Genomic DNA, 26,150 nt, shown 5'->3' on the forward strand with positions numbered 1-26,150 from the left:
CTATGTTAGCTCCCTGATGTAAGTGGAAGCATGCAGTGTTTGTCCTTCTATGACTGGCTCATTTCACTTAACGTAATGTCTTCCAGCTTCATCCATGTTGTGCATACTGCAGAGTTTCCTTTTTTAAGACTGAATAATATTCCACTGTGTGTATACACCCATTTTCTCTATCCATTCATCTGTCAGTGGACAGGTTGTTTCCACATCTTGGCTATTATAGGTAGTGCAGTAGTAAACATGAGAATGCTAATATCTCTTCAAGATCCAGATTTAAATTCATTTGGATTGCTGGATCATATGGTAGTTCTATTTTAATTTTTCAAGGAATAAACCAAATTTATTGGAAACCTATTATGTTTGATAGTAGATGCTGGATGTCCAGCGTTGAATGAATGAGAGGTGGGGTGTCTGCCCTTGTAGAATTTCTGACTTGTAATTACCAAATAAATATATCACTATCTATATATATAAAAAGCTAAGCAACCGTCTGATCATCTGACCAGTAGCTATGACGTACAATGACCACCAGGGGGCAGACGCTCTGACCAGTAGCTATGATGTGCACTGACCACCAGGAGGCAGATGCTCAACACAGGATCTGCTGAGCTGCGGTGACTTGGCAGCAGTGGTTCTCGGGTGACACACCCCGGAACCAGAGAGGAGGGAGCCCAATCCCAGGGAGCCTTGCCCAAGAACTGACCTCTTACAATCCGGGACCCCTTGGAGGATGTCAGAGAGCTGGTTTCTGCATAATCCCTGCAGGCCAGGCCCAGGGACCCCACCTGCCGGAAGGGCCCTGCTCACTCCACAGACACCCTTTGAGCTAGGATGCCGGCTGGCCAACTAGGGACCATGCGAAGTTCACTCCAGGGCATGCCTGGCCCATCTCACCCAGACCTGCCCTCTGGCCACCTTCTAATTAATTTCCTTTCAATATGCATGAATCTGTGCACTGGGGTATTAGTAGAGTATAACTGCTATGGAAGAAAAATTACAATGCTATAAGAATATGTATAAACAAGTGCTGGTTAGGATGTGGAGAAAAGTTAATACTAGTTCACTGCTGGTAGGAATGCAGACTGGTGCAGCCACTCTGGAAACAGTATGGAGTTTCCTCAAAAAATTAAAAATGGAACTGCCATTTGACCAGTGAACCCACTTCTAGGAATATATCCTAAGAATCCTGAAACACCAACCAGGAAGAGTATATGCACCCCTATGTTTATAGCAACATTATTTACAATAGCCAAGATCTGGAAACAGCCTATGTGCCCATCAGCAGATGAGTGGATAAAAAAGTGAAATACTATGCAGCTATTAAAAAAAAAGGATCTCACCCTAGCTGGTTTGGCTCAGTGGGTAGAACATCAGCCTACAGACTGAAGGGTCCCAGTTTTAATTCTGTGCAAAGGCACATGCCTGGGCTGTGGGCTTCATACCCAGTAGGTGTGCAGGAGGCAGCCAGTCAATGATCCTCTCTCATTATTGCTATGTCTGTGTTTCTCTCCCTCTTCCTTCTTCTCTGAAATTAATAAAAACATATTTTAAACAAAAGGATTTCTTACCCTTTGAGGCAGCTTGGAGGAACCTGGAGAGTGTTGGGGGAGGAATGTTAGCTGCCAGCTCCGGGGGGCAGCCGGGGCCTATCAAAGAGGAGCAGTCTGAGCAGAGTCCAACTTGGCCAGTGGCCTGGCCACCCCAAGAATGGAGCTGGGGGCATGGGAGGGAGAATCTGGCCTCAGTCCTGCTGTCCTTCATTATCTTGCATCCTTTTATTGATACAAGTCTTGTTTAAAACTCATGTAATTAGAGTCTTGGCTCTGGGAACAAAATGAAGCTTTTTTTTTCCTGTTCTATTAAAACTATTCTGCCAAATTTGCCTCCTAGGGCCCCCACCCTACATTTACCTGAGCCAGGGCTACTGTTCCAACCTCAGATGCCATTTCCTGGTGGGTCCCTGTGGCCGGGATGGAGACCGGTTTCCATGGGGCCGTGACGGAAGCCCTGATTGGGTGGAAGGAGCCCTTTCCTTCCTGCCCCCTCCCTTAGTTCCCAGAAAGCGGAGCCAGGAATGCCAAGCGGGATCTTCCACGGGACAAACACTCTTTCCCAGCTCCCAGGCTATAGGGCTTTTGGGGCTTTTTGCAAAGATAGAAATTATATTTTTAAACATTGGACTGATTACATCTGTTTTGTTCCAGGCTAATAAGAGTTCCACTGGAAGATCTTATAGAACTGAAATGTCTATAATTAAATGAGTAAATTTAAAAAATATATTGAGCACTATGGAGACAGTTCTATTATTATGTTGATCCCTGCACACACACTGGTACATACATACATACATAATATCTGCATGCATGCTCACATGTATACACACACACACACACACACACACACACACACACACTCAGAGCTTCCTTGTCCCTAACCCATCACCAAGAGAGGCTGTTTTCACACAACAGCCAAAGGCAGATCATGTGAAATTACACAACTCTCAAAATTCTAATGGATTAGCCAAATTTTAACATTAATTTCTTTGATTAGGGCTGATTTCAACTAAAGTGTAGGGTTCTTGCTTCAGCTAAATTCAACTGCATGTCAGCCCGGATTAGTTACATGGCCCCTAGATGAACAGATTTTATCTTCCAGGTCTTTAAACCAGTTTAGCAGCTTTTGGTTCTTTCTTTCTTCCCTCCCCTATCTTTCTTTTCTTCTTTATTTTCCTCTTTATTTCTTCTTTACTTTTTACTTTTTAAGTCAATTTTATTGAAGTACAGGATGTAATAATGAACTTATTTTAATTGTATTCAAGTTTTGACAAACTTGCGTACTTGTGTTACCAACATCATCATCAAGAAATAGAAACTTTCTGTCACCCTCAGAAGTTCCTTCTTTGTTCACACCACTTGGCAGTTCGTCCCAGCCCCACCCTCAGCCACAGGCAACTGCTCATCTGTTCCCGGTCACCGTGGCTTAGCTCTGCCCGTTTCGGGGATTTAGATTAAATGGACTCACACAGTGTGTACTCTTGTGTCTGGCTTCTCTCACCAGCATGTATGATATTTCTGAGACCCACCCGAGTTGCATGTGTCAGCTTATCGCTTTAATTCCATTGTGTAGATGTTCCACAGTTTATCTGTTTACTGTCTGGGACATTTGGATTGTTTGCATTTGAGGGCTATTATGGGTAAAGCTTGCAGTCTCCTTTTTATAGCTGTATGTTTCTCAGCAACAGTTTCAGCTACATCCGAGGCACTTGGTAATTATTAATTAATCCATTCTTTACTTTTGTATCTAACATGTTTCATTAAATTCCAAGATGTATTTCCAATTTCTGCAGAGATGTGTGCCAAAAAATTGTTTCAAGCCAAATCAGGCAACGTTTAATGCACTTCCACAGAAAACATTCAGTCCGCGGAAGCGTTTGCTGAGTGAGACCCGCTCTCGGTGAGCACTGTTCGATGCAGAGAGAGCAGTGAGAAGGGGCCCGCCCCCAGACGTTCCAGGCCCAGCCAGGGAGACGCCTGAGGACTAACGCAGTACCGTCCTCTGGGTGCTGTGAGACCTACAAAAGCCCAGGAGAGCTAGGGTGGCTTCTCAGAGCGCACAGCTTGGTCTCTGAGACCGGGTCGGCGCTGTGGTGTGTTCACTCAGAAGTGGGCACCGGGTGGACAACGCATGTCTGCACCACAGACAGTCAACTCCAAATGCAGACACTGTGTAGGCCAAACAGAGCAGCAGCGGGGCCACGTTCAGTCTGAGGACCGCTTTTACGTAGCAGTCACAGACCTGCTTCGTGTTAAATGGGACCTGGCCACCTTCTGTAACAGAATCTTTGGGAAAATCCACTACTCTCCCCTTACAGAGGACAGCGAACGCCCTGCGTTATCCCAGCCAGCGTGCTTATACACTGGACTTTCTCACGCCAGGAAGTATCTGCGATAGAACCATGGATTTCTTTTAGGTGTAACCTGGGGTCTTTAAAACCAACTGGTAGAACTCATCCGTTTCACAAGCAAGAAAAGAAAGGCCACAAGCTCTGTTTCTAAAGCATGAGCAGCTCTCTGCGCAGGCAGTGTCTTCTACTCGCTGTTTTCTGAGCGCCGCCCCTCGCTTGGCTCATGCTTGGTTGCACTGTCACCTTTACGCTAATTAATTTTGTTTCTTTCCCTGGTGGCAGACCATACTTTGCCAAGCTAGACACCCTTCAACAAATATTTATTGCACCCCTCACCATGGACCAGGCACTGGACACAAAGATTTTAAAAATAACTAGTAGATAACGTTTTGGAGAGCTTTCTAGGTGCCAAGATGATTCTAAATGTTTCCACATATGTTAACTCCACAGCCCCATGAGGTATGTGGATACTATTATTAGCTCCATTTTCCAGATGAGGAAAGAGGCACAGAGCTATTAAGTAACTTGCCCACGTCTCAGAACTAGTGAGTAACGGAGCCAGGATTAGGTCCCAAGCAGCCTGAGTCCGAAGCCCACCCTGAGAACCACTGTCTTATACAACCATGAGGAAGACATGTCCTGCAGTTAGAGAATTTATGGTCTAATAAGAGAGCCCCGTCATCCATCCAATGATAACACACTGTGAGGGGGTGTGACAGGAGCGTAGCAAAGGGCTCGGGTCCACCTGCAGCTGAGGAGCGAGCAGAAACAATAGTACTAGCTCATACTGATTGAAAGGTTCCCACATCTCAACACTGTATTGCACCCAATAAAGGCATTTCCTCATGAAATCACTCACTAACCTGATTTTACAAATGAGAAAATGGGGGCTTAAAGAAGTTAAGTAGCATATAGCTTAATCAGTTCTCACCCACGTGTTTTTGAAGAATGAGGAAGATTTAGGCTAGATTTCTAGATCCTAAACCAGAGGGGAAGGGCTTGCCAGGGCCAAGGCGCACAGGAGCAGTGATAGGGGAGCTTGTGTGAATTTTAAAATCTAACTTCAAATAAACAGATTCAAAGTCTGTATGTCCTCAATTCCAAGATGCACCATCTAACCATCTATTGGTAACTTTTAATAATAAAAAGAAACCACTTCAAATATGTTTTGTTTTGCTGACCAACTATAACACAGACATATCTGCAATCCATACCTTAGTATTCAGTCCAAGGCAGTGGTTCTCAGACTGTACCAGGCATCAAGCTCAGTCGGGGAGCTTATAACATGCAGGTCACCGAACCCAAACACAGGGATTGGATCCTGTGCTTCTGGGAGGGGCTGGGAGGCCACGTGTGAGCAGGCCTCTTGATTCTGGTGCAAGGCCACGTTTGAGAATCAGTGGTCTCTGGGTCGCTGTTTTCCTTCTGCCTTTATTCAAGCAGACTAAGCATCATAAATTAAATCATTCCTTAAAAAATCAACCAGAACTTTTTGGTAGATAGGGATTCGGTGCCTATCTTATATCGTGAAAACAGAAGAATTGAGCAGAACTAGTCAGCCTTAAAAAGGAAGGAAATTCTGACACATGCTACAGCATGTTTGCACCTTGAGGACATCATGTTAAAGTGAAGTAAGCCAGGCACAGGAAGATAGTGCTGCACAGAGTTCCAGGTTGGGAAGATGAAAGGAGTCCTCGGCGTGGATGGTGGTGGTGGTTGCACAGCTACATGAAGGTACTTAACGCCAATAAATAATAATAAAAACCAGGGTGGGGGCTGAGTAAACCAGCCTTTCTCAGCTCTGATAATTTTGATATCTTCTGAAACACTGATCTCTTCACCTTAGATTGTGATGCCTGATGTCTGACCAATGGTCCTTTTGCACCAGCTCAGTGACAAACACCTACCTACCTACCTGCACCGCTCTAACCTTGTTAAGCTCTCACTATCTTAGAACAAGAGAATGTGCACGTGCAGCCATTCTGGAGATGAGTAATGGTTCACTTTTACATCTGACAGTCCGGTGCCCTATAACTTTTTATTGCACCAAAGCATAGGAATAAAGTTTTCTTAAAAAACATTGGAAGTGCCGAAACCAGTGGATAGAGCGTTGGCCTGCAGACTCAAGGGTCCTGGGTTTGATTCCAGTCAAGGGCATGTGCCTTGGTTGCGGGCACATCCCCGGTGGGGAGTGTGCAAGAGGCGGCTGATCGATGATTCTCTCTCATTGATGTTTCTAACTCTCTATCCGTCTCTCTTCCTCTGTAAAAAAAAAAAATCAATAAAATATATTAATTAAAAACAAACAAACAAAAAAAAAAACATTGGAAGTAACAATCAGGAACCCAAATTTAAGTTAAAGCTTAAACACATGTGGTGCTAACAGGGCCAACCCTCCGGCCAGGAGGCCCTCGGAGGAAGAGATGCTGTCTGCTTGGCTGACCTTGCGTGTGCACCTGTGGTGACAGTTATGGGAGTGGCCAGTTTCCTTCGGTACTGATTGTAAGAAGCAGGCAGAAGTCGGAAATTGTTGAAGGGGGGTAGAGGGGGAATTACTTACCAGTCACGGCCCTTGGTAGCACACCAAAGAAGCTGATTCTGGCTAACTTAAGCAGGAATTTTCTAAAAGATCAGGTTGTTCACAGAATGAATGAGAAGGTTGGAGAACTAGGCTCAAAAGCTAGCTTAGGAAGCCACCACCACTATGAATGAAGTCTCATTCTCCTTCTCCCTGTGTCTGCATCATTCCCTCAAGATTCAGTGATTCGCTATGGTGAGGCGATGGTTGTCTGGCTCCAGACCATCTGTGCCCTAAAAGGTGTTCAGAAAATGCTCATTGTGCACCCAGCACAGACACTCTTTGACCTGTTTCTGAACCTCCAGTTACCTGGTTTTGGTCACAAAGGAGATCAAGTGAGTTTTTGGGTGAGAGAGAGGCCAATCATCTCCTCTGGAAAAGCACGTTCACAGGCAGGTTCTGGTGGGCGGGTCCACGGGCCTTCCCAGCTCCCAGGAACAGCGCCTCCATTCACCTGCTGAGCCGCCACCGGGACCTCGGCTTCTGGCCCACAAGCCAGTCCCCAGTGACAGAACCACTTACTCTTATCTCGGGAGACAGTGTGTTCTGGCCTCACAGGGAAAGAACTCGGAGTGAGAGCTTGACTCTGAATCTTCACATGCTGCTGTGTGACCCGTTGGATATTGTTGTTTTTCCCTCTGTTCTACACTGGCTGCTGACAGCAATGCCAGTAAACTTGGGCCCACACTCTGAGGGCTTTTGTCGTGGTCCCCAGGGAGTCAGGAGTGAGGCAGAACAGAGAATTGAACCTCCCGGCCCAGAGCACACAAACGGTGCTGATGACAAACACCGCTCCGGGCAGCAGCTTCCTCCGAGAGGAGGCTGAGTCAGGGGCTTGGGGACGGGCGCACAGGCGGCTTTGGCATTGCTGAACATTTTCCTTTTATATTAAAAATGTGCCTGAGTCCATTTCCTCGTTCAACTACTCCCCTTACACCTGCTCTTCAAATTTCATGGGAAGTTTAGTGCATGGACTCCTTTATTTCTACCTAATAGGTCATTGTCCTCTAGCCACTTTCTCATCCATCTTAGATCCCTCACTCCCAAGCTCCCAAAACGGGTGTTAACATTTTTGTATTTCTGCTGCAGTATGCATCCATAGGCAATTGAGTATTTCTTGGTTTTGTTTTTGCATTTTACCTGAATGTTATCAGACTGTACATATCCTTTTGAAACTGATTTTTTTTTGTTTTTATGTGTCCCGACCCGCGGGACAACAACGGGGGGCACGCAGGAACCACCTAAGAGAATGAATCAAACAAGGAACGCGGAAAGAATGGAGGCAAGACAAGGTTCTGATCAAGCCTCAGTTTTATTCTCTGAAATGGCTGTATTTATACAGCAGAGACAAAGAGGGGCAGGGCCGCCCATGCAGGGGGGGGGGGGTCTTTGGTATGGCAACACAGGATTGACTAATTGCCAGAGGCGGTGTGACATTCCAAGGTGCAATATTCCAAGGCTGGGCTATCTAGGGGGGAGGATCAGGAAGGGGAAGAGGCAGGAAGACAGGAGATGCTAAACCCCAGGTTAATCTTATCTTCTGGCCAAGCCCTCAGGGCACCACACAACCTCTGCTAGAAGGAACCCAATTCCATTTCCTTAAGACTGAGTTGCTTGACTCAACTCTGCTAGCTCCCAACATTTATGCACCAATTTTTTTGGAGATTGGCCTGTGTTGACAAGTAACAATTTAGTTCATCCTCAGTGCTGTCTGGTAGTTTATTATATAAATAAACTAGACTTATTTATGATTCTTTAGGCTTGTATGCATTTGGAAGTTTTCAAAATCTAAAACAAGAGACACACACACTAAAGTATGAGTCAAGAAAGATGCCATCCAGGCTCTGATAGGCTGCACTGAGACTCTGGTTCTGAAGCTAATCAGATTGAGATTAATAATAAGCCTCCTCTTATTAGCTTTTTTTTTTTTTTTTTTTTTTTTTGCGGGACTCTACTCCTTGGGGAAATCCTGCAAGGTTGAGCACAGGCTGAGAGGAGTGTTGATTTAACTGCGTGATGTGAAGTGTGTTGGCACGTGGCCAAAGCTAACTAAACAGAACTTGTGGTGGGCCTAGCCTCTTGAAAATAGCAATTGGCAAGAGATGATTTCATAGAATGGCTGTGAGACATAATTTTTTTAAGTATTTACAACATCTTTAAGATATAAATAGCCCAAATGATAAATCTTGGTCACAATTTCAGCCAGCCCAACCTTTGACCTCCTTAACACTCTTAAAAACTTGGGTCAAAAAAAGGCAGTTCCTCTCCTGTGCTTACTGAAAACCCAGGTGGCCCCTGGGTTTTCTTTCTTCTCCAAATCTGGTGCTCCCAGAAAGTGAGAGGCTGAGAGAAGTAGGAGCTTTGGACCCAGGGCCTGTGATTTATAGAGCCATTGATGGTCTTTTCCATCGCCCCAAGGACCGTGCTAGGGGAACAGGAGACTTGTGAGGACTCGATGAGATTTCAGATGTGGAAGAAAGCAGTGCCCAGCGTGACTGTGAGCCCCTTTCCAATCCGTTTCTTCCCACAGAAGGGCTCCTGGGAGCACCAGGGTTAACAAGATTCACCCACTCCCGGGGCCCCGTTTGAAGTGATTTTCGGGTGGAGGCCTCCACTGCCTCCAGCTTGGAGACGGGTCCGCTCCCCGGCCACTGCTGGGGGACCAGTGATTCCCAGACTCTGGTTACATGTGTCTCCCATGTAACTGATGCACTCCTCTCTCACCCAGGATATGACTTCTGCCAGGTCCTGCAGTGGTTCGCTGAGCGGGTCGACAGGATCATCTTGCTCTTCGATGCTCACAAACTGGACATCTCGGACGAGTTCTCGGAGGCCATCAAGGCCTTCCGGGGCCAGGACGACAAGATCCGCGTGGTGCTGAACAAGGCCGACCAGGTGGACACGCAGCAGCTGATGCGTGTCTACGGCGCCCTCATGTGGTCCCTGGGCAAAGTCATCAACACGCCCGAGGTGCTGCGCGTCTACATCGGCTCCTTCTGGGCGCAGCCCCTGCAGAACACCGACAACCGCCGGCTGTTCGAGGCCGAGGCCCAGGACCTCTTCAGAGACATCCAGAGCCTCCCCCAGAAGGCGGCCGTGCGCAAGCTCAACGACCTCATCAAGCGAGCGAGGCTGGCCAAGGTAAGCGGCCCGGTCCCGGCACAGCCTCAGGCAGGGCCCTCCCGCGCTCTCAGAGGAGGGGGTGCCCATCCAGAGACTTAGGGCATGATCTTGTCAGAGGTGAGGAGAGAGCCTTGAGGCTGGTGCCCCTGTGTGAATTCTGGCTCCTAGCTCTCTAACCTTGGCAAGTGGCCTCACCTCTCCAACCCTATTTTCTGATCGGTAAAAGGGAGCTAAGAAGGTGTTAGTGACCTATTGGCATGCGGCATTTCTCTTCTCCAGTGGACACAGCTGGACTTAACCTTCAGGGTACTCGATACCCAACTTTATTTTCTAATCAAGGCTGATAAATCACGTCCTAGCCTTTGCAGATTTCAAGATTTTTTTCCGAACTACTTTAAAATGCACATGGACATATTTAATTTACCTGTCATTGTGGAGAGCCTAGTGACTCAAGATGCAGCTGTTCTCGGTCATATAAATAAATAAATAAAAAGCTGAGCCCAGCCGGTGTGGCTCCGTTGGTTGGGCATCAGCCTGTGCACCAGGAGGTTGCCGGTTCAATTCCTGATCAAGGTTCAATCTCCAGTGGCAGCCGATCAATGTTTCTCATCAATGTTTCTATATTTCAATCTCCTTCTCTGAAATCTGTATAAACATGGGGGGGGGGGGGAGGAAAGAGCCGGGAGCTCACTGGGAGGGCCAAGAACTGGCACTTTTTGCCACCCTTGAGCATTGGCCGCCCTGCACGGGCCAGTGTGGCACAAAAGACTGCCTGGGACAGACCCGGGAATAATGAGGCCTGTGTAAACGGGGGCAGGCAGCAGTCAACTTGCTGAGTTTACTTCTAGGAAAAAAGCTTGTCTTCTTTTTCCCTTTCTGAGAATAGTGCTGGCTTGTTCCTTTTTATGAAGAAACATGTTTAAAGTACAGCTGGTCCAGCCCGGGCTTCTCGGGGGCGGCGCCAAGCTGTGCAGGGGCCGGGACACAGCGTCGGGCGGGTGAAGGAGAGCTCGGCCAGCGGCCTGCGAGGCCTCCCTCTTTGCACCGTCTGCAGTGGCGTGGCCACTGGTGAGCTTGTTGTTGCTTAAACGGACACGGAGTCACCTGAGTTTTTCTTTTTGCCATATTTACATTTCTTAAAAATACTCTTAGATTTTGGTGTGTCCATCTTTATTTCTCTTGATCCAGTCTTCCTTTTGCAAGTCAACCCTCGCAGAGGGCCTGCCGTGATCCAGAAGCGTTACGGTCTGCGTGGACTGTGTTGTTTTGTCTGATCCGGTCAGTACTTGCACAGTCAGGCACTGTCTTCATTTCTCCTGCTACAGGGAGCTAACGCTCAGAGAGGCAAAGCCACTTGCCCAAGGCCTCATAAGTTGCAAAATATAGATTTCAACCCCAGGCAGTCTGACTCCTTGTTCACCTGAAACCCAGCGCGGACAGCATCCATTGCTCCTCAGTGAGTGTCCTTGCTTTCTGTGCTGATCTGCCACTGTTTGTTCCTTCAAATTCTCTATCCACATAAACCTACAAAAGTTTAGAGGTTTATCGACCTGACATTTTGAAAACCTGTAGAGGGTATTCAGATGTCACGTAAGAGGTGTCAGAGCTGAGTTGAGGTGTGGAGTGTGTCTATTTATAGAACACCATAATGAGGCAGAATTCATGACGCATCCTAAAATAAACGGGGTGTGACTGTCCGGCCAGTTCTGTGTCACGAAGGTGGCATTTGAGTAATAAGAAGCATGGCACTCTGACCAAAGAACTCTGGAGACTTAATGATTTCCTGGCCTTTTCTACTTAAATATTTTTTCCACAGCTCTGTCCCACATAACAGGAAACCCCTGGAGTGGGTTTTGGTTAGCCTCAAAGATCACACACCTCCTGGAATCAGTACACATCACCCTATAGAGCATGTCCATAATCTAAGATGCAGTCGAGGTTCGTCTCATGATTCTTTAAAGTAAGCTACTAGGGGAAAGACCCAAAAAGCATTTAGAAAACATAATTGAGTTGTATTCAGCTATGAATCAAATAGCCAAATTAAAAAATAAGGCGCTCACAAACCTGAGGTGAGTGTTTTATGGGATAAATGCACAAAAGTAAAAACCGAGGCCAGTTCACTGGCAGACCTCGCCCTTTATAACACATTGCCCAGGAATAGGAAAGCTTCCTGCCCACTTGGAGATCTTTGCTCAACAAAAAAATGAGTCAACATTTGAGGAAGGAACAACTAAAAATGAGAAGGAAAAGGAGAGGCCAGTGATTTTCGGGGTTCACTATAGTTCTGCAGAATTTAGTTTCATCTTCCAAGCGTGTTCTCTTCTTGGTCACGTGTAATGTGCAGAGCCCAGCTTTCTGGTTCATCTGTCAGGTCCTTCTGTGGGGAAGTAAGACTTTGAACTTCACCAGAGACCCAGGTTAAGGTGTGTGGGTCACTCCATAGTAGGCGATGATGGTCCGCCATTGGGGCTTTAAAAATAGCTCAGTCGGCCGCCCCAAGCTGCTGTGGGGTATGTGTCAGTGCGTGAGCCCATATAGGGAAGCATGTCTCTTTGAAGGTTGACCTAGCTGGGTGGTCCCCTCAAGTTCCCTTTAAGCTGTTCAGAATCATATGACCTGACCGTCACTGCCAGCTTTGACTTCAACAGAACAGCCAACCCCCGCTCCAGTGGGAACCTGTCAGCTGCTTTTCTCTGCCTCCTGCAGTCTCACACTTGATGACCCCATGGATTCATCTTTTGGGTATTTTTTAACAGAATTCCTTATACCTAATTCCTAATAAGCCCCCTTTAAAATGTGCTGATCCCCTGATGGTAAGTGCTCTTTGCAAGGTTCCAGCTGGGCCTACAAAGGCGCAGGTCTCCACCAGATCATGTCAAGCTTGGAGATGAGGTTGCACAGTGTAGAATCACATTTTTCCAGACTCACTTTCCTCAAACTGCTTCCGGTACCCAAATTCCATGAGCATTTCCATTCCCACTGACCATGAGCACTGGAAGCTTCCAGTCTCGCTGCTGGGGGTTGCCCTTCAAGCCCAGGGGGATGTATCCAGTCTGAGTCTGAGTACATGCTTGTCGATCGTGGATATATGTGAACACTCGTCACTGAACACAACAAGGCTGTGGCAGGGTCTGTATGTGAACTGTCAGTTCATGTTCATTTAAAGGGAGCACATCTTTCTGCTCATGGATTTATTAGCCCAGAGAAAACGTGACATTTGGGCTTTTCCAGGTTTATACAATGAAATAAAGGGGTGACTTGGACAAGATAAGATTGTTCAAAAGCCCCCAGGGTTCAATGGCCTTCACTAGTGAACGAGGCACTTGGGACCCGAATTCACCATATTACTATTTAAATATGGAGAGTTTATTAATTTTTCAATAAGAACTAAGTAACCACAGCCTTTTCTGGCATTGCTACCTCCAGCTGTTGGTCTCTGACCATTAATCAATAACGAGTAACATTTTATTCCTCTTTCTAATGGACAGAGTGCCTTCAAGTCTTAATCACAACCCTCCCTTGTGAGGTAAGGGTTGTAATTTCCAAATTGCAAAGGAACAAACTGAGGCTGGGGGTCAGCCATCTCTCCCGAGCTGCTCAGGGAGTGGCAGTGGTGGCAGGGCCCGGCCCGCCTTCCAGTGCTTGGTCTGCCCTGCCTCCCTCTCTCCTCCCTCTGTCCCCTTCTCACCCCATATATCTTCTTAATGAGTTTTCTCTCGTTATGAAGAACAAAAGATGTCAGTCTGTTTCCACCTCCTTCCACAGGGACCACACCGGTCTGGCCCTCCCTCCGCCATGTATTGGAGACACCCCTTGACACATTTTGTTGATGCTGGCTGGGGGTTCCAGCCCTCTCTATGCTCTCTGCTGGCCACGAGACCTTAGAAATGTGCAGGGGCCATCCTGCCAGAAGATTGCAGTCTTTACCCACAGTGTGTCCCTAGTGTTGGGTTTCATATGTTTCTTGTGTGTCGAAGGGAAGAGTAAATGACCTTCCAAATGAGTTAGGAATAATCAGAAGCCAAACTTCAAAGTTTCCCACACTATTGTTCTTTAGGACGCAGATCATTTTGAATTCCAGATCTTCAGCAGCTTCAGTAACTTTTTAAATTCATACTCATATAAAGCAATCCTATAAAAATGAAGCAGTTGAATGGTGGTGTCAACTCTCCATCCCCTAACTAGCTGGGTGACCTTGAGTAAAGTCGTATGAATTTTCTGGAACCAGGTGTTCACTTCGATATAGGGGGTCCCTTCCGATTTAATACTCCATGGTTCTGAGGGTTATAACTCACCTCGTAACTTGACAAGCTCCTCAGAGGCGGGGCCCATTCATGGAATCTGACCCTGGCCATTGTCTCGGGATGCCCAGGAAAGGGCAGGAGAGGGGTGGTCACGCAGAGGCAGCACAATAGGAAATTTCCACAAAACAGGCCAGTGGAACTTCCTGTATGTGAGGCTGAGGCTGAGAGTATCCTGCAGCATGAGTCGGCCACCTGAGTCATGGCTCAGGTAGCTCCAGGCAGGTGGGAGGAGGAAGGAGTTGCGGGCTGGCACAGAAACTGCCCCAGTTGTCTCAGCCTGAGGTGGCCCATTATTCAGCAGCCTGTCATCAGCCACTGACCAGCATGAGGGCTGAGCTCAGGGAGCAGGTGCCAGGCATTAGGTGGTAGGTGCACATCACTCACAGTTCAGCCCAGGTAGAGCAGGCCCCTGGGTACCAGGAAGTGCTCAGAAACAGAGTGCCAACCATAGAGTGCCAGGGGCGGGGGTGGGGGGCGGCGGGAGTCAGCCTTCCCTGAGCAAGGGCCTGGAAGCTCTGAGGTACCTCAATAGTAGATGGAGAGGGGGTCTAGGGAGTCCTCCAAGTCCTTCTGGGATATGCAGGGCCCTCCTCCGCTCCATCCAAAACAAGTCAGGCATCACTACCCAAGAAAAGGAAATTACTAGTGTTACTACTTATTCACCTCAGGAATGCAGTGAAAGCCCATCGTTCTAAATTAAAGATTCCCAAACCTTGGGTTTCTCTATCTTAGGGGTGTCGAATTCAATCAGAGAAGGGGCCAAAATCTAAAATCCAGCCTAAATCCCGGGCCGAATGGTTTACTGAACAGTCATAAACTGTCATTGTGATGGAAACGCAGCGGAGTGCAGTGATGACAGCGCGGTGCGGGCCACATTGCAAGGCCTGGCGGGACGGATTTGGCCCGCGGGCCTTGTGTTTGACACATGTGCTCTATCTCAAAGAATCGTGTAAACATAATAAGTTGTGTTAATTTGAAAAATAACTAACTGAACAAGTTTACTAGTGACAGAAAGTTTAGAATCATCTCTCCCAACCTATCCTGGTAGCAGTGGCCAGACAGCACAACGGGTGCTCATTACAAATGGCCTTCATAGGGAGGGAGAAGTTGGCATTGTCTGCTCTGAGCATGCCAGCGTTTGCACTGTGCAGTTACTGTAGTGTCCGGGTCTTAGCTGAGTGGTTTTGGCCGTGCCCGTGTGTGTCCAGGCACAGAGGCCCTCAGCTGAACCATGGGACGGATCTACTTACTCCCTTTATTTAATTTCCATTCTTCCACAAGATTACAGAAGAAGTCTGTTTTCTTTAATAGGATTTTCCATAACTGCATAGTCATTTTTTGTTTCGTAACCACCACTCTGTTTTTCATCCTTTCTTATTTTAGTTATTATCTTGACTTCTAAATTACTCTGTAGAATCCTAGATACACAAAAAGAACTTTTGTAAAGAGCATTTCTTAATGTCCTGAAATTGGAACTCAGTGGAAAAGTGCAAACATTAAGGAAAGTGGTGACACAGGCCAAGCAGGATTCACCTCCCAGGTACTAGTCATGTCAGGGTTTCTGGGCTCTCCCTCGTGTATGGAGGGGGCGGGGGGGTGTCCCTCTCTCGGAGCAAGCTTCTGCTGACCATCCTGGATCCAGGCAACTTGTCCTGTGCAGAAATGACCACTGTTCACAGGAAGATTATGGGAATCCTCACCTCACTGCTCACTGGGCACACGTTTCTGTGAAGATCAGCCATTTACTTGGCTCCGGTTTCATTTCCTCTTTTTTCTTTTCTTTATTATTGAGGGTATTACAGATGCCCCCCATTACTCCCCTCCATTGAGATACGTCCCACCTCAGGCCTTCACCACCCTGTTGTCTGTGTCCATGGGTTATGCATATATGCATATAAGTTCTTTGATTAATCTCTTCTAGCCCTCTCCTCCTCCCTTTTCTCTGAAATTCTCCAGTGTGTTCCATGTTTCCATGCCTCTGGTTCTATTTTATTGATCAGGTGATTTTGTTCATTAGATTTTTTATTCATTTATTTTGATTTTTAGATTCAATTGTTGATAGAAGGTAATTATTGCCATTTTATTGTTCATATTTTTTCTTTTTTTTTTAAAAAGACACTTTTAACATTTCATGTAACACTGGTTTGGTGGAGATGAATTCCTTTAGCTTTTTCTTATCTGTGAAACTCTTTATCTGACCTTCAATTCTAAATGATAGCTTTGCTGGGTAGAGTAATCTTGGTTGTAGGTCTCTGCTTTTCATCACTTTGAATATTTCTTGCTACTCCCTTCTGGCCTGCAAAATTTCTGTTGAGAAATCAGCTGACGGTTGATGGACAACTTGTAGGTAATTAACTGCTTTTCTCTTGATGCTTTTAAGATTCTGTCTTTGTTTTTAACCCTTCGCATTTTAATTATGTTGTATCTTGGTGTGGGCCTTTTGGGTTCCTCTTGTTTGGGATTCTGCACTTCCTGGACTTGTATGTCTATTTCTTTCACCAGGTAAGGGAACTTTTCTGTCATTACTTTTGCAAATAGGTTTTCAATTTCTTGCTCTCTCCCTTCTCCATCTGGAACCCCTATGAACAAATGTTGGTATGCTTGAAATTGCCCCAGAAGCTCCTTATACTATCTTCATATTCTCGGATTATTTTTTCTTTTTGCTGTGCTGATTGGGTGTTTTTTGCTTTCTCATATTCCAAATCACTGATTTGATTCTTGGCATCCTCTACTTTTTTGGTGCTTCCCTGTAAATTATTCTTCCTTTCAGTTAATGTATCCTTCATTTCTATCTGGTCCTTTTCATGCCGTTGATATTCTTTATAAGTTCCTTGAAGTTGTCACTAAGTACCTTGAAGATCTCATTAAATTCCTTGAGCATCCTTATAACCATTGTTTTTAACTCTGTATCTGGCACTTTGCTTGCTTTCATTTTTTTTTTCTGGAGATGTCTTCTGTTCTTTCATTTGCAACATGTTTCTCTGTCTCCCCATTTTGGATGCTTCCCTGTGTTTGTTTCTGTGTATTGGGTAGAGCTGCTATGTCTCCTGGAATTGGTAGTGGCCTTGTGTAGTAGGTGTCCTGTAGGACCCAGTGGCTCAGTCTCCCCAGTAACTGGAGCTGGGCATTCTAAGTACAGCCTCTGTGGGCTGTATGCCCTGTTCTATTGTAGTTGAGCCTTGCTTGCTGTTGGCATCACTGGAAAGGATTGTCCCTCAGGTCAATTGGCTGTGAGGACCAGCTGCAGCTATAGCAGGAGAGCTGCTGTGCAGGAGAGACCCCCATGGAGCAGGACTTGCTTCAGTGGCGCTTTGCTGTTCTCAGAGTCTTCCCCTTGAATGTGTCACTTGTGGGTGTAGCAGGGTTGTAATCTGGCATTGTCTGAAGCTAATCGTAGGATGCACTGGCTCTGGAGCCTCAAGGGAGGTATAAAGTCAGCCACTGCCTATACCTTGCCTGGGGCCATAGCTACAGAGAGACCTGCAGATGGTTGCTTCTGTATTGGCCTTGAAGGTGTCCAGGAGAGGCCAAGTTGTGAACCAAGGTAGGCTTCTGCTAGTTCCAGGCCTGGGGCCTCTTATTGGGTGGTATGGGGCACGCTGAGGCCAACTGGTCTTTATTTCAGAGATTTTAGAAAAGTCTGAAGCCTGAGCTAGGACAGGTTATTTATATGGAAAGACCACTGCCAACAACTTGGGTGGGGCTGCAAATCGGGTAGAGTGGGGTCTCAAGGAGTCACCAGGGCCAGGCAAACAGTGTGAGCCAGGTTAATGGAAACTCAGTTAGGGCACCTGCCAGTTGGCTCTCTGGCTTGAGGGAATTCCAAACACTTTTGTCTGGGAAAAACTGCCTCCAGGTTCTTGCTCTGATGCCACACAATTTAGTTCTTCCCCATATTCCCCTGGATCCTTTCAAGATGCACTGGAGCTCAGAAGGAATTAGTCCAAATAAGTCTGTGCATGGGCCCTTTAAGAAGAACTGACTGGACCTCCCACAGACACCATGTTACTCAGCCACAATCCCCACTAGTTTTTACAGCCTCAAGTTATGGGGACTTCTCTTCCAGCACTGGAACCCTGGCCTGAGGGGTTTGGTGTGGAGCTGGGACCCCTTGTTCCTCATGTAGACCTCCACAGCCAAGATATTTCTCCAGATTAAAAACAGGCCACTCATGCTGAAACCGGTTTGGCTCAGTGGATAAAGCGTCAGACTGAAGGGTCCCGGGTTCGATTCCGGTCAAGGGCATGTACCTTGGTTGCGGGCACATCCCCAGTAGGGAATGTGCAAGAGGCAGCTGTTTGATGTTTCTCTCTCATTGATGTTAGAAACTCTCTATCTCTCTCCCTTCCTCTCTGTAAAAAACCAATAAAATGTATATTATTAAAAAAAACAAAAAACAGGCCACTCATGGGTATTGGATCAGCCCATTTTGCATCTCCACCCTTCCTACCAGTCTCAATGTAGCTTCTGCTTTAATTCTTTAGTTGTAGGACTTCCAGTCAGCCAGATTTCAGGCAGTTCTAAATGATGGATATTCTGTTGTTTAGATGTAATTTTGCCATAGTTGCAGGAAGATGTGAATGCTGCATTTACCTACACGGCCATCTTGACCGAAAGCCTTAGTATCTGAAACTCTCTTTAGGTCTTCTTGTTAACCACCAGAACTAAGGTCTTTCCCTCCCAGGCTCCACGCATCCCGCTCACTCCCCAGGGAACAGCCACTCAGAGCCACAACTGAACTATGGCTACAGAACAGCGGTTCTCAACCTTCCTAATGCCGCGACCTTTAATACAGTTCATCATGTTGTGGTGACCCCCAACCATAAAATTATTTTCATTGCTACCTCATAACTGTAATTTTGCTACTGTTGATGAATCGTAATGTAAATATCTGTGTTTTCTGATGAACTTGGGCTCTACAGCAGCGGTTCTCAACCTGTGGCTCGAACCACTAGCAGGGTCGCCTAAGACAAATGAGGAACTGTATTAAAGGGTCGGGCATTAGAAAGGTTGAGCACCACTGCCATAGAACTTCCCCATGTCAGTTGCCCTCCTCGGGGATGCCTTCTAGGACCGGGTTCCGAGAGAAACCTGTGAAGCCCACCTCACCCCCACCCACACCCGGCCAGGCATCATCAGCCCTGGAAATCAGGGAGCTCGTGGCATCGTCCCTGTCTCCCGCTCTCCCGGAGCCATCGTTAGCACAGAACGAGGACAGCAGTTTCTAAATCCTCCATCAGCTCCTAGCTCCCCAGGAGGGTCTAAACACAGCCCACCTTCCCCGCCTCTGAGCCTGTGCTGCATCTTCATACTCGGCGCTGGTCCAGGTGTGGCCCAGCATGTTGCCTCCGCACCTCCACCCATGCTCTTCCCTCCCCCAGCTGCCACATCCCTCCCCTCGCCCACACATCCTACCTGTTAGTCAAGGCCCAGCTCAGATGTCACCTCTCCCCTGAATCTGTCCTCCCACGGTCCTTATCTGCCACATTCCACACCCCAAGATCTTTTTTTTTTTTTCACCTCTTTCCTCTCCTGACCCTTAATAGTGGGGTTCTCTCTGCTCACTTTCCCTGAGTGGTTTCATCCACTCCCGTGGCTCTGCTACCACCTCCAGTCCAGCTCTAACACCCATCGTCCAGGTCAGCTCTCCCCTCCACTCACCCGGAGACATGCCTCATACACCTCACGTTCTACACATGCAGAACCAGGCTGTAAGGTCCCCGTCTTTCCCTCGTCTGGTCCCGAGGACCATGTCTCTGCCATGGGTGCCTGCTGTGTGTTGTGATGCATGTAAGATGCCATCTTGTTTGTCCTGGTGCACTTCTGAGTGGCACACGCTCACTGACATGTACCCCTTCAGGTACACGCCTACATCATCAGCCACCTGAAAAAGGAGATGCCGAGTGTTTTTGGGAAGGAAAACAAGAAACGAGAGCTTATCGACAGGCTGCCAGAAATCTACATTCAGCTGCAGCGAGAATACCAGATTTCCGCGGGGGACTTCCCGGAGGTCAAGGCAATGCAGGTACGGGCGCCGGTTACAGGTCATGGGCGGGGACAGGCCGTCTTGTCCAGCTGGTCGCAGGGGACACATGGCTCATGGTGTAGGATGGAGGAGAGGGCAATGAATTCATCTTCCTTGTGGTGACCCATGATAACAGGCAGCTGTGAGTCAGGCAGAAGTTGCCTGCCTCCTGAAACATTTAAACCAAAGCGGACCCAGGCCAAGAAGTTAAGTTCACATGAAAAATTTATCTGAGCCACCCTCTCAGGCTCTGTTCAGTGTTGTTTTGACATTGAGATGACACCTGTTTTTTGGAAACCAAGAACTGTAAGGGAATCAGAGCTGGGAGTGACCCCTCCAGCAGCCCTGCCCTGCGCTATGGGATTACGTGTTCAGGCAGCGTCATTGCTGCGGGCTCAGGAGGCATCAGAGGCGTGGGGCTCGCTGGACATGCTGGACGTCTCTGGACACAGCGACACACACTCACTGAGGATTTTGTTAAATGTCCATGTTGGGAGCCTCTGGCCAGGTTTCAGGGCCTCCCTGAGTTGTGTGTGGGCAGCCCCAGACGAGCCTGAGTGGGTGCTGCATTCAGCCACCTTGGCCCAACCAGTGTGCCCGCCGCCCACAGTGGTGTTAGGTGAACATATCAGTGCTGACCTCATTCTCCCAAGCCAGGCTGACAGGTCCCTGCACTGGACAAGAAGATGGTCCTCCCTGAGCCAGGCCGCCATGTTCCAGTCCAGCGCAGGAACCTGTCCCCGGGAGGCCAGTCCTATGGAAGGCGAGCATACAGGTGAGATGGCCGCAGCTGCTGGCCACCGCGTGAGCCGGCCAGGCAGGCCAGGCAAAAGGAGACCACGTCACCCTCTGAAATACCTCTTACGTTTTCACATCTGATAGAGGTGTAGGTTCCTGTAAGTGTGTCTCTACAAGGAAGAAACCAAACCTACAAGTGAGATGGGACTTGTGGGGCCCACAGTGGGGGAGATTGGAGATTCGAACACCACCCCAGCGGGAAGGCCCTGTCCCGCCCCGGGGTCACCGCCGTGGGGGAGCGCGGGGCTGGACGGCCCACTGGAAGCTGGGACTCTGTAAAGTCCCCTGGCTTTCCAATTCTGGCTCACACTTTCAAAGAATACTGCGTAGGCCGGATAGAGGAGACCTTCCTGCTGGCTGCGCCCGAGGCACAGGGAACGAGCGCCGAGTGGAGTGCGGTGTACAGTGCACACGGGGAGAGGGGTCACGCACTGTTGCGATGGCAGGGCTCAGGGGAGAATACAGTATCTGCGATACAAGAGCTGGTCAAATGGGACTTAGCTGACTTCAGAATCAATACAGAAATATCTGTGTTCTTCCGTCAATGAATTATTATTTCCGTACTCAGGAGACGAATTGCTTTTTTTTTTTGCTTTTTTTTTTTCTGGTCACAAGATGGCTAATTTTAGGCGCCTCTGGGAGCAGCTTCCTGAGCAGGTTCCACTTGGTTCATGCGCTGCACCCCATGACCAGCTGACGGACTGGTTCTGGGCGCCCCTCAGAAGCTTTTGAAGGGAAATTGGCTTCTGTGCGCACTACAGCCTCACAGGGCTTGTTAGCCGTGCGGCTACCGCCTGCCCCACTCAAAGAAGGTGCTGCTCCCAAGACATGAGGTACCACCGAGCCCCCGGGGGCTGCTGCAGCCCCCTACCCAGGCCTCCCACCCTCCCCCAGTGACTCCCTTAACGGGGCAAACTGGCCAGAGCTGATGACTGCTTTAGCCTGGGCCTGCCGGGGCAGAGCTGGGGCAGAAGGGCAGTCCCTGGGGAAGAAAACAAGGAAGCCATATGCCCCTTCACCTCAGGTCTCCGGAGCAGGCACAGCCCAGTTAGATGGACAATTTAGGAAGGCTCGGACTTTCTCTGAGAACCCTGTGGGTCAGCCGCACACAGGTAGGTGCCTGAGCACCTTCAATGGACACCTGAGGGCCCTCGGGCTGGGATGAAGGAGTCCCACCTGACAGGTGCCCAATCCCCTGCGCTCACTTAGTCATTCACCCAAGGAATATTAAGCCTACTGTGACCAGGCACTTTGTAGGCCCCAGAATAAGTCAGCAAACAAAAATGAACAGATGGCAAATATCTTTGCCCCAATGGGATACACGTTATGGGTGATGGTATTTGCCACTGTGACTGTGGTTGGCAGTGAAACTTTTGGCAGCAAAGCTCATTGTTGGGACATGTGCTCCTGATACAGGTGATGTATTCATTGGCTGCAACTCCATGAGGCCAGTGACCAATGTCCTGTTCACACCACATCCCCACACCTGGCGGGCAGCAGGTGCCAGTGAGTACGTGCTGAGTGAGTTCATCGTTAAGTTAGTGTATGCTTATGTCCAAGCCTATAGAAAATTTTATAAGCATTTATTTCAGGGGGAAAAACAAAACTGAAGATCAGCCAGAAGGAAAATCTCAAAGGATTAGGTAGTTTTGTAGTTCTTTTTATACATTTAGAAATAAAGGAGAAAACGTAAGAAAGGTTACTTACAACCCATTGCTGGTAGGTTATGGAGGCAGGAGAAGGCAAAGCAGGGAAATCTCTAGGATTGGATAAAAAGTAAAATGGTAGGTACAGGATGCTTATCATTTCACATTTACAGTAAATAGAGGAGGTCTGAGGCAACAAGGTAACAATAATGCGTTTCCTGGTGCAGGTGGTTATGCCTTCTCCAGGGGTCTGGAAAAGACAGTTATTGACATTCTAAGGGCACGTTATCCCAGATGCACAAACAACGGACAGGACTCACCTAAGGCACAAGCTAACCTTTCATTAAGCAATCTATGGCCCAGAATGTGACTGTGCACTATGACAGGCCCAGTTGGGAGTGTGAGGAGACATCCTGTGTGGTTCCTCTGGGTCAGTGTGCTTGTCAGGTTTGTGTAGCCCCTTTTCCGTTCACATGTGAATCATAGGCTCTAGGGTTCTGCAGGCCCAGCCCTGACTGGTTCTCACAGGCCTCACAGACCAGCAGTTCCCAGAGCAACCCTCTGGGAGCTGCAAGAGGCCTCCTCCTGGGCAGCTAGCTGGGCCCTGATCACACCACCCCAGGCCCCTCAGAGACTCCCCAGGAAACCAGAGGGCCTGGAGCCTGTGAGGTGTGCTTCAGGCTGGTTTTCTGTCACCCAGGAAGCTTGGGGGGGGGGGGGGGGGCGCAGAGGGCGGGGTTCACAGTGAGTCAGGGCCTCTGTCATCCCTGAGACTCTTGAGTGTCACATCCTCTGTACCTCAGGCATTGGACCTCCCCTTAACCTCACCCCGGACAGGGCTTAAGCTTGGCAATGGCTTCATTAAGCCCTTTGCACATCTCAGGTCACTCAGAGAGCTCAGGTCACTCGGAGTCTGTTTTCCCTGTGCTCTGTGCTCTCGTAAACCGGGCTGGTCCGGTGGACTCTCAGCCATAAGGCATCAAGTGCATTTTGAAGGCTTTTGCCTGCTGTTGGGAGACACCTGTGACCTGCTGGCGAGCGGCCTGTGTCCACCTTCCCTTCGGGGAGGAAATCTGATTTACTGATGACTGATGTGTCCTTACTGGCAAACAAGAACACTGGCCAGACTCCTTTACTGCTGCCTCAGTGGTCCTCCGGGGAGACTTTGGCCCCCACAGCCAAGGAGTTGCCAGCATTTCAACAGCAGAGGGCAGCAGAGCCATCCCATCTGCTCAGATCTTCTGTGGATTCGAAAACTGCTTCTGGTGGATGTTGGGAGTGATTGGTCCGGAGGCAGCGGATGGAGGCTGGGCTGGGCACTGACCATTGTGTCGGGAGGGGCCGTCCTGGGCTTGGTGGCTTTGACAGGTGCGATTGTTGATGAGTTGATCCTTAAATTCCCCGGGGTGCATTCATTTCATTAAAAAGACTGTTCTGGAGCCACCCTCGGCAGGGAGGGCAGTGGTTTAATCTGTTCCCCACACTCCCTGGGCAGGCCTGGGGGCTGCACTGTGGCGTTTGTTTCCTGTGTGCCCGCTGCTGCTGCTGCTTCCTGCCACCCCTACAAGTATGTGGCCGTTTCCCCTTGCCAGGTTTGCAGTCTGGAGGCATGCCCCCTGCAGGAGGGTGGGAAGTTTGGGCGGACACCACCCTCCCTTGTCTGCTTGGCCAGACACTGGGCGGTGTGTGTGCTCAGGGCTCAGGCTCATTCGTGAAGTGGGGTGGGTGTCTATGCACGGGGTGTGTGTGTGTGTGTGTGTGTGTGGAGGGGGGGGCCGGGCCTGCTTCCCTCCTCCTGAGCGTTCTTGCCTCAGTGCCCTTAGCTGACCGAGACGTTGGCAGCATCGTTCGGTGCTGATGTCGGGGTGCCGTAGGGGTGCCCACAGTCTGTCAGGGAGGGTAATGTCAGCCCAGTGGGACCTTCAGCTGCAGAGCTGGCTGCTAAGTGTCGGAGGTGCCTCTCTAGAGACAATGTCAGCCTCTTCAGCTTCCCGCTCTGTCCCCTCCACCAGCGAAAGCCAAGGTCTCCGCTTCAGAACGGACACTAGAATGTCTCCCTGCGTCCCCACCCTTTCGGACCTCGCGGACCACCCTCGGCAACCGCTGCCCTAGAGACCAGTCTTGCTTCTCCATTGGAAACAGCCTAAGCGTCCAGCTAGGTGGGACAAGGGCATGACCGCGGCCCAGCTGCCCACTCCGTCTTCTGTGGCTAGTAAGACTAAGTTATACGTGGGGCTGATTCCGGGGTTCAGCCAGCCTGGCTAAGAGTGGGAGCACTGCCCAGCACAAAGCTATTCTGCAAAGGTGGCAGGTGGATTCTTTGGTTGGTTGATGGGTTGGTTGGTCTTGGAGTTTTGCTTTTGTTTTCTTGTTTTAGCTTCTAACATTTAAGGAAATGTATGTCATAACACTAGCTGAACACGGACTAAGAAATGGATTTCAGTGAATGCAGTCTTTGCAAAAAATAGTTTGGGAAAATCACACACAAAAAGTTTGTATAAAAATGAATGTCATGGGACAATATAATACTTTAAAATACGGGTTATTATTTCTTTAAAAGACAGGTTATTAAACAGTGTGGTCTTATTTCAGTTAAGAGTGTGTGTGTGTGTGTGTGTGTGTGTTCATAAAAATGGGTGGAAATGCATGTCCCAAAATATTAGTAGGTTATTTGATGGGATCATAAGTGATTTAAATTTGTTATTTTTGTTTACTGCCCTCACCCCCCCCTAATACTTACAATAGATGTGTGATGTTTGTGATAGCACAAAGTTTTGCTTTTTCTAATGGCCTATCGCATTACTTCTGCCCCGAATAGCCAGGTGTGAAGGTGTGTGTAACCCTTTCCTCGATCCCTGCCTCATCCCCCACGCATGACGCCCTGGCCCTCTAGAGCTGTCCCAACGGAACTGCTTCACAGACGCCACCTAAAGCTGCCAGCCCTGGAATTACTGCATTTACTTACAAAACTGCTGTTGAGACATTTTTCACTAGATCTTTGATGCCCCTCATGAAAGGCCCTGGGTAACCTCACTGTTCAGGACAAGAAAAAGCTTGTAATGAGCAGGTGGCTTCTCCCCTCCAACAATAAGGGGATGTGCCCCCCCAACACAGCGGGGGGCAGCTGAGGGGCCCTGATTTTCTCTCCTTAGTTGTCTGATGTGTTCATTCCCAACCTCTCCCTTTTAATCACTTGGCTTTTCCCTTTTTCATGGAAAAAGATACTTCAGGAACAAAGATACTTTAGACAGGAAGAAATATACTTAATTGTCCTTCCTCTATTACAACACAGGCCCCCTGAAGGTATAAACTGTGGCTTTTCCTATTTATATCCCAGGCCCTAAAACAGGGCCTGGCACATAACAAGTGGCCAGTAAATGTTGGATGGATGGGTGGATGGATGGATGGATGGATGCATGGGTGCATGGGTGCATGGGTGCATGGATGAGTAACCAAAGAGAGCCCAGGTAGGAGGAAAACTTCTGCACAGCCATCTGGCACCATGGTTGGCTCCTGTCTGGCCAGGCAGTCATCCTGGTGTCCTGGAGCCTGTGCTCCTGCCACTCGGACCGCTGCCGGCCAGTTCTGACTTGGCCGGCATAGTGGCTGGATTTATACTCGCCCTTCCTATCCCTACTCAGTTCCCTCTTACCAGTTTCAACTTTCAGTTATTTGTACTCTAAACTACATTTTTAAAAGCTGATCCAAAAACTGTGTCCTTCGTTGTCTTCCTAAATGAGCCCCTCTCCACAGCGTCGGTCCCAGCACAGGGAGC

General features: G+C 48.4%; 1 protein-coding gene across 2 annotated transcripts in view; it reads left to right on the top strand.

Annotated features, from left to right (window-relative positions):
• Positions 1-26,150, top strand: part of EHD4 (EH domain containing 4) — a 91,731-nt gene that overhangs the window by 49,991 nt on the left and 15,590 nt on the right. For both annotated transcript variants that reach the window (XM_036445302.2, XM_036445293.2), the window contains exons 4-5: positions 9,208-9,620; positions 19,767-19,931. In XM_036445302.2, the coding sequence (XP_036301195.1) occupies positions 9,208-9,620; positions 19,767-19,931 (578 nt within the window). The remainder of the gene's footprint in view (positions 1-9,207; positions 9,621-19,766; positions 19,932-26,150) is intronic.

The sequence above is a fragment of the Pipistrellus kuhlii genome, unplaced genomic scaffold (assembly GCF_014108245.1).
Source record: "Pipistrellus kuhlii isolate mPipKuh1 unplaced genomic scaffold, mPipKuh1.p scaffold_m20_p_1, whole genome shotgun sequence".
Lineage (NCBI taxonomy): Eukaryota > Metazoa > Chordata > Mammalia > Chiroptera > Vespertilionidae > Pipistrellus > Pipistrellus kuhlii.